Source organism: Sinocyclocheilus grahami, unplaced genomic scaffold, assembly GCF_001515645.1.
Source record: "Sinocyclocheilus grahami isolate Dianchi unplaced genomic scaffold, SAMN03320097.WGS_v1.1 scaffold156.1, whole genome shotgun sequence".
Taxonomy (NCBI): Eukaryota; Metazoa; Chordata; class Actinopteri; order Cypriniformes; family Cyprinidae; genus Sinocyclocheilus; species Sinocyclocheilus grahami.
This window is the reverse complement of record NW_015505335.1, coordinates 77,127-85,062: the sequence shown is the minus strand read 5'-3', so window position 1 is coordinate 85,062 and position 7,936 is coordinate 77,127. Positions and strand designations below refer to the sequence as shown.

The window sequence follows — 7,936 nt, the reverse complement described above, 5'->3', positions numbered from 1 at the left end:
TGCAAACAGTGTAATTATGTCAGTTGTTGAAAGCATGGAGGATTTTGTTAATGATTTCCATACAAGTTTAAGAGAAAACACTTTAAATGTTGTGCCTGTTGACAGCACAAGTAGAAGTTCAGTTGAAGAAGTGTTTAATAGTTTTAATAATCCATTCTCTGATTTTAATACCGATACAAAATGGAGAAAATATTTCAGTGAGAAATGGGGGGTTGTTGAACCTATTGAAATACACTTAGGCGTCAGATACGATTCAAGAAGAAATCAAATCTCTGGAATGTATGAACAGACAACAGTTAATGACACTTTCATATATATCCCTCTTCTGAAGACTCTTGAGTTCATTTTTAGGAATGATAATGTGTGTAATCTTATCCAAGAGAAACGGCAAAGTGACATGTATCGAGATTTTTGTGATGGACAGTATTACAAAAAGCATCCTTTGTACTCCATCCACAGCAATGCACTTCAGATCCAAATTTACTATGATGATTTTGAAACCGCAAACCCTTTAGGATCTAAAGCAGGGATTCATAAACTTGGCTGTTTATATTTTGTACTTCGTAACCTGCCAGCACACATTAACTCTTCCTTAATGAACATACATCTAATTTCTTTGTTCCATTCTGAAGATGGAAAAAAGTATGGCATGGACAAAATACTTGCCCCATTGGTTGATGATGTGAAAGTACTTGAGCAGAAGGGAATGACGGTGTCATTTTCTGAGGAGCCCATCTTTGGTACTATTGCGCAAATTACGGGTGATAACCTAGGTCTAAATAGTATTCTTGGTTATGTTGAATCTTTTTCTGCAAAACATTACTGCAGACTCTGTCTCACTGACAAGGTGTTAGCACAGGAAGTATTTAGTGAGGATGATCCACGGGTGATATTGCGTAATAGAAATCTAAATGAGGAGCATTACAAGTATCTTGCTGACAACCCCAATGAAAACTCCTGTTATGGTGTTAAAAGAAATTCTATACTCAATACCTTGATTTACTTTAATGTATCTGAGAACTTTGTGCTGGATATTATGCATGATATCCTGGAGGGAGTTGCGCAGTATGAAGTGAAACTGCTTTTTGAATATATGAGTTGCAATCTAATTTCTGGCGATTCCATTCCTCAAAGATTGTATGCCTTCAACTATGGCTTTTTGGAAAGAAATAACCGCCCAACCAAGGTCAACCTTCAACAAGCAGGAAACAACATTGGTCTCAATGCAAGTCAGACATTGTGTCTCATTAAGAACATCCCTCTCATATTTGGAGATGTAGTCCCAGAGGGAGATAAACACTGGCATTTGATGTTGCTGCTCTTACATATTGTTAATATTATCTTTTCTCCTTGCATCTCTGAAGGAATGATAATATTTTTGAAGCATCTGATAAAAGAGCATCATCAGTTGTTCAAGGATTTGTATCCTAGGAATCTAATTCCAAAACACCACCTTATGATTCACTACCCTGAATGCATCAGACAAATTGGCTCATTGATTCATGTGTGGACAATGAGGTATGAGGCAAAACACAGGTTTTTTAAGAGAAATCTAAAAAATTTCAAAAACCTGACCAAATCACTTGCAAAAAAACACCAGCTAGCCATTGCGTATCACTGGGAGTCCTGTACTATCAAGGGTATTGAGTCTGGCCCCGTTTCAAATGAACTGTTGTCTGACCTTATAAACTGTGATTTTATTTCAGAGCAGCTCCAGATTGATATTTCTAGCGAGATAATGGCATCCTTTGTACTCCATCCACAGCAATGCACTTCAGATCCAAATTTACTATGATGATTTTGAAACCGCAAACCCTTTAGGATCTAAAGCAGGGATTCATAAACTTGGCTGTTTATATTTTGTACTTCGTAACCTGCCAGCACACATTAACTCTTCCTTAATGAACATACATCTAATTTCTTTGTTCCATTCTGAAGATGGAAAAAAGTATGGCATGGACAAAGTACTCGCCCCATTGGTTGATGACGTGAAAGTACTTGAGCAGAAGGGAATGACGGTGTCATTTTCTAAGGAGCCCATCTTTGGTACTATTGCGCAAATTACGGGTGATAACCTAGGTCTAAATAGTATTCTTGGTTATGTTGAATCTTTTTCTGCAAAACATTACTGCAGACTCTGTCTCACTGACAAGGTGTTAGCACAGGAAGTATTTAGTGAGGATGATCCACGGGTGATATTGCGTAATAGAAATCTAAATGAGGAGCATTACAAGTATCAACCCCAATGAAAACTCCTGTTATGGTGTTAAAAGAAATTCTATACTCAATACCTTGATTTACTTTAATGTATCTGAGAACTTTGTGCTGGATATTATGCATGATATCCTGGAGGGAGTTGCGCAGTATGAAGTGAAACTGCTTTTTGAATATATGAGTTGCAATCTAATTTCTGGCGATTCCATTCCTCAAAGATTGTATGCCTTCAACTATGGCTTTTTGGAAAGAAATAACCGCCCAACCAAGGTCAACCTTCAACAAGCAGGAAACAACATTGGTCTCAATGCAAGTCAGACATTGTGTCTCGTTAAGAACATCCCTCTCATATTTGGAGATGTAGTCCCAGAGGGAGATAAACACTGGCATTTGATGTTGCTGCTCTTACATATTGTTAATATTATCTTTTCTCCTTGCATCTCTGAAGGAATGATAATATTTTTGAAGCATCTGATAAAAGAGCATCATCAGTTGTTCAAGGATTTGTATCCTAGGAATCTAATTCCAAAACACCACCTTATGATTCACTACCCTGAATGCATCAGACAAATTGGCCCATTGATTCATGTGTGGACAATGAGGTATGAGGCAAAACACAGGCTTTTTAAGAGAAATCTAAAAAATTTCAAAAACCTGACCAAATCACTTGCAAAAAAACACCAGCTAGCCATTGCGTATCACTGGGAGTCCTGTACTATCAAGGGTATTGAGTCTGGCCCCGTTTCAAATGAACTGTTGTCTGACCTTATAAACTGTGATTTTATTTCAGAGCAGCTCCAGATTGATATCTCTAGCGAGGTAATGGTCACACCGAGGGTAAAGTGTCATGGTACTGAGTATCGCAGTGGTCTTGTTGTTTGCTTAGATTTTGTTGATGATGCACCTGTTTTTGGAAAGATTGTTAGAATTTTTATTAAGGATGGAATTTATTTTTTGGCATCGTGTATGGAATCAGAGTTTGTTGAACACCTTCATGCTTTCAGTGTTGTTGAACAAGAGCACAGTCTTGTACTAAAAAAACCTGAGGAATTGATGTACTACAAGCCATTTGATTTACAAATGTCCTATGGCAATGACAGTCTTTTTTACATTGTTGTGGACTGTTATCTGTAATAATGTCATGGCATTATGGTTTCTTGCTCTGTGCTGAAATAAAGTTTTGAAACCGTAACAGAGTGACGTTTTCTTCATAGTGAATTTCTAGTTTATTTTACAGTTTGTTAGTTTTTTAGTAGGTTATGCAGAACCATAATAAGAAAGTAACTCCCAAAAAAGTGTTCTATCAACACCAGGATGGTGTAACTTTTGACTCTTTTATAAAGTTGAGTATATTGTGATTTTCAAAGTGTCAAGTCAACACCGGAATAGTGTAGAATTTGAACTCTGCCAGTGTTTCCTACAAAGCTGCACCCAGCTCTGTAACAGTGTTGCTTTTATCTGCATCGGTGTTAATATTTCACTCTCTTAGTGTTCATATTTTAACACTGTGTTGGTGTTGCACGATGCAACACTTTTGAAAGTGTTAAATTAACACTTTGTGGGTGGTTCTCATATATACACTTTCAAAGTGTTGGAATGAACTCTGATGGTGTTGTTTTCCGGATTTCAAATTTACTGTGCAAGCCCTGTCCAGATTTAAAAAGTAACGCAAAAGTAACGTAACGCATTACTTTCCATAAAAAGTAACTAAGTAACGTAATTAGTTACTTTTTTTATGGAGTAACGCAATATTGTAATGCTTTAAAAGTAACTTTCCCCAACACTGGTTATTGGAATATTAAAAATGTGACAAATGACAAGCACTTTTCTATGACATTTTTGATTAATGATTGACCCCATAATACAATATAATATCATTTCCCACGACTCTGCACAAAGTTTTTCTGAATTCTTCAAATGTTGTGCAGCCTCATAATTGTTCCCTTTTTAAATAAAACAGTTTCAAACTCTATTGTCAAGGTGATAAACTATAGATTTGTACTCGTAATTGCCTTCAGCTTTGGCTCTTAAAAAGTTTCTGTTTCTGTCTCGCCATCATATTGTGAGTCCAATCAGAGAGAGTCACTTGGGGTAAAAGTTTAATAAAAAGTTCTGTTTTTATCTATAAATAGGCCTACAAATCTATAGTGTGGTTTTGATATTACAGAAACAGACGCTAAATCCAGTTATTTGCAGTTAATCATAGCAGTATTTATCATGACACAGTTCAAAAATGAAAAAAAAAAAAAACCCAGCAGCCTTTCACAACAAACTGCTTTTGGTGAAGTAAAGAAACTGCGAAGGTCTCAGCTCCCACCTCTAGACTGCAGCTGAAATATTTCTAAGTCCCCAGGGCCACCACATTCTTCGCTCTCACAGTTGTGCAATCTCTTAACAATCAGAGCCCCAACCCCCTTCTGAATATGTGCAGAGACCCTGTCCAAGTTATCTGGACAATGTTCTGCAGAAGACAAACTTACTACCCTTAAAAAAGCTGAAGTACAGAACAGAGGTGTGGTGATGTAACACAGATCTGGTTCTCCATTTTATATGAGGTGTCCAGAAATATGGCAAGAAATGCGCAAAAGGCTATGATGCATGCATTCAGACTGAACTCACTCTGCAGGGGCCATTAAATGCTATTGTTTTTGATGTGTATAGTTGGAATAAGTCTCACAAAAAGGCATAAATTCAAATGAGCAAAGATGCACTCAAGCATTCTCCCTCTTATATAAAAGTTGAAACCAAAATAATAATAGCTAACATAATAATAATAATAATAAATAACATTATTGTTAATACATTTGGACGGAACCGAAAATTTGCTCTTTCACAATTATACAAAAATAAATTAATTAATTAAAATTAAATATAGATCAGACCATGTTAATAAAATGTATATATAGATAGATAGATAGATAGATAGAAAGTAATTTATAAATAAATAAATGTATAAAACAGTCTACAGCATTAAAACAAACAAACAACGATATTTAAAAAAAAAAATTTTTTGACATATGACATATTTCAAATTGTCAAATGTCAAAATGTGGTACAAGAATTATATATACATTTATTGTAAGCTAGTTACGTTGGGTATCCCTGGTTCTGTAAAGGTTGAAACCCCCTGGATCAACGTTCATAAAACCATTCATATTAATTCAGCTCTTCTATTCTTTTCAAATGCTTCCTGGGGTCTATTTTAAGGTCTTCTATTAACTATTAACTTTATTACGATAAATATATGTTAATTCAGTGACTAACCCAAGCAAAAGTCATATCTTTTTTTTTAAATTTTTTTTTTATTATTATTATTTTTTTTATTATGCAATAGAAGAACAACTGGATGGCTAAAAGTTGCATAGGAAGCAGAAAAAGATAAGGCGAGATAGGGCAGCCTTGACGAATGCCTCTCTCTATATTAAACCTATGAGTAGTACCATGTTGTAATTTAATTGAAGCATTGGCATTATTATACAAAGTTTGAATTGCATTAATAAAATTAGGGCCAAAACCAAAAATACTCAAGGACTTAAGAATAAAAGGAAATTCAATGGAGTCAAAAGCTTTATAAAAATCAAGAAAAAGCAGAAAAAGCAAAAGTCATATCACCTTTAAGCCTTGCGCTATCCTTGACAGTTCAACCCCGGTGCAAGATTGTAATTGTAGTACGAAACGGAACATTGTCTTGATTCCTAGTATGTTAACAGCTAGCTTACAAAACTACATTACCCATCATTCCTAGCACCAACGGCTTCTACTCGCATCCTGTCCGGTGACGATAGCGCAAGGCTACAGAAGCAAACCCAGTCTGAGGCTGCTATATTTCGTAATTAAATCAATTAAACATTGATTGAAATAACTCAGACCACCGTGAACGATAAATACCGAGCACAATGGTAAGTGTAGATGCCTATTTTTGCTTGTTACGATCACTTATTTTGATTAGTTCGCCTGTCTGTTCTTTTCAGCTAACAGGCTAGTGTGACATGTCGATTATAACAACACGACCAAGGTCATAAATCAAACTATATAGACATTTAGTGTTTGAACATAGTATCCAGTGGAAAAAAAATAATCAGACTTTCATTATTCTCTTTCGGGTCAGAATAGAAATAACGCTGAATGAATGAATGAAGCTAAATGCTCATTGCTAGTTATTTGATGCAAGCTCTGTTTAGTTTGCCTATTATATATATCAATAATGTCTTTTCATATAAATAATACAGTACACAATACATCTCTAATGGCAGCTCATGCATCTTTAGCTATTAAAATAGTTCAATGCGTTGTCATTATTCATACAAAAAGCATGTGACATGTTAATGCGGAATGATTTGTGAGAATTAGGTCTAAACTTTGTTCTCCTGTTGTTCTTGTGCAGATCCGCTTTATCCTCATCCAGAATCGGGCAGGGAAGACCAGGCTGGCCAAGTGGTACATGCAGTTTGATGATGATGAGAAGCAGAAGCTGATTGAAGAGGTTCATGCCGTTGTGACAGTCCGTGATGCCAAACACACCAACTTTGTAGAGGTACAACACTTCCTTTTAACATGTTATACTTGCTGTGGTTCAGAGGTCCGTATGGATTACTCCGCATTGTGTCCTGTGCATCAAAAAGTTAGAAGGATGCAATTTGATCATTTTTGAAATATGTATCCGTATGGGATTGGTAAAATCGACATCACACATGGCATGTGTCGTTTTGAAGGTCTTATCTAGGAAATGTACAGATAAAGGTGTTTATATGTGGTCTTACATGTTATACATTGTATTCCTCTGCAGTTCAGAAACTTCAAGATCATTTATAGGCGATACGCTGGCCTGTACTTCTGCATCTGTGTGGATGTGACGGACAATAACCTGGCTTACCTGGAAGCTATTCACAACTTTGTTGAGGTAAATGAGGAGCAAGCTTAAAGGAATAGTTCACCCAAAAATGAAAATTAGCTGAAAATGTACTCACCCTTGGGCCATCCGAGATGTAGATGAGTTTGTTTCTTCATGGGAACGGATTTGGAGAAATGTATCATTACATCACTTGCTCACCGATGGATCCTCTGCAGTGAATGGGTGCCGTCAGAATGAGAGTCCAAACAGCTGATAAAAACGTCACAATAATCCACACCACTCCATCAATTAACATCTTGTGAAGCAAAAAGCTGCGTGTTCGTAGTAAACAAATCCATCGTTATGGTGTTGTAAACAATGCTTGATCTGTGCATGGTTTTCTCCTGATTCAGATGAGAGAACTTTTTAACTGGAGAAATCAATATTATGAGGACTCGTATTTTAAGTAAAAAATGTGTTAATGATGAATTTGTTTATTACAAACGTGCACTTAATACATACAGTGTGTACGGAAAGTATTCAGACCCCCTTAAATTTTTCTAATTTTTCCTCATTAATGTACACACAGCACCCCATATTGACAGAAAAACACAGAATTGTTGACATTTTTGCAGATTTATTAAAAAAGAAAAACTGAAATATCACATGGTCCTAAGTATTCAGACCCTTTGCTCAGTATTTAGTAGAAGCACCCTTTTGATCTAATACAGCCATGAGTCTTTTTGGGAAAGATGCAACAAGTTTTTCACACCTGGATTTGGGGATCCTCTGCCATTCCTCCTTGCAGATCCTCTCCAGTTCTGTCAGGTTGGATGGTAGACGTTGGTGGACAGCCATTTTTAGGTCTCTCCAGAGATGCTCAATTGGGTT

General features: G+C 36.2%; 2 protein-coding genes across 3 annotated transcripts in view; both read left to right on the top strand.

Moving 5' to 3' along the window:
- Positions 1-538: 538 nt before the first annotated feature.
- On the top strand, positions 539-3,395 carry LOC107592671 (uncharacterized). Of its 2 annotated transcripts, none has more exons than XM_016282211.1 (3): positions 539-1,717; positions 3,016-3,110; positions 3,141-3,395. In XM_016282211.1, exons 1-3 carry the CDS (start codon positions 596-598, stop codon positions 3,346-3,348), a joined length of 1,425 nt encoding a protein of 474 aa, XP_016137697.1. In that variant the 5' UTR covers positions 539-595; the 3' UTR covers positions 3,349-3,395. The 2 variants fall into 2 exon arrangements, with proteins under 2 accessions (XP_016137697.1, XP_016137696.1); XM_016282210.1 differs by having other exon boundaries at positions 539-1,725; positions 3,024-3,110.
- A 2,574-nt stretch (positions 3,396-5,969) lies between these two features.
- The window catches only part of ap2s1 (adaptor related protein complex 2 subunit sigma 1), an 11,284-nt gene continuing 9,317 nt past the window's right edge, over positions 5,970-7,936 (top strand). The window contains exons 1-3 of the mRNA XM_016282188.1: positions 5,970-6,113; positions 6,599-6,748; positions 7,001-7,114. Of these exons, the coding sequence (XP_016137674.1) occupies positions 6,111-6,113; positions 6,599-6,748; positions 7,001-7,114 (267 nt within the window). The 5' untranslated portion in view covers positions 5,970-6,110. The remainder of the gene's footprint in view (positions 6,114-6,598; positions 6,749-7,000; positions 7,115-7,936) is intronic.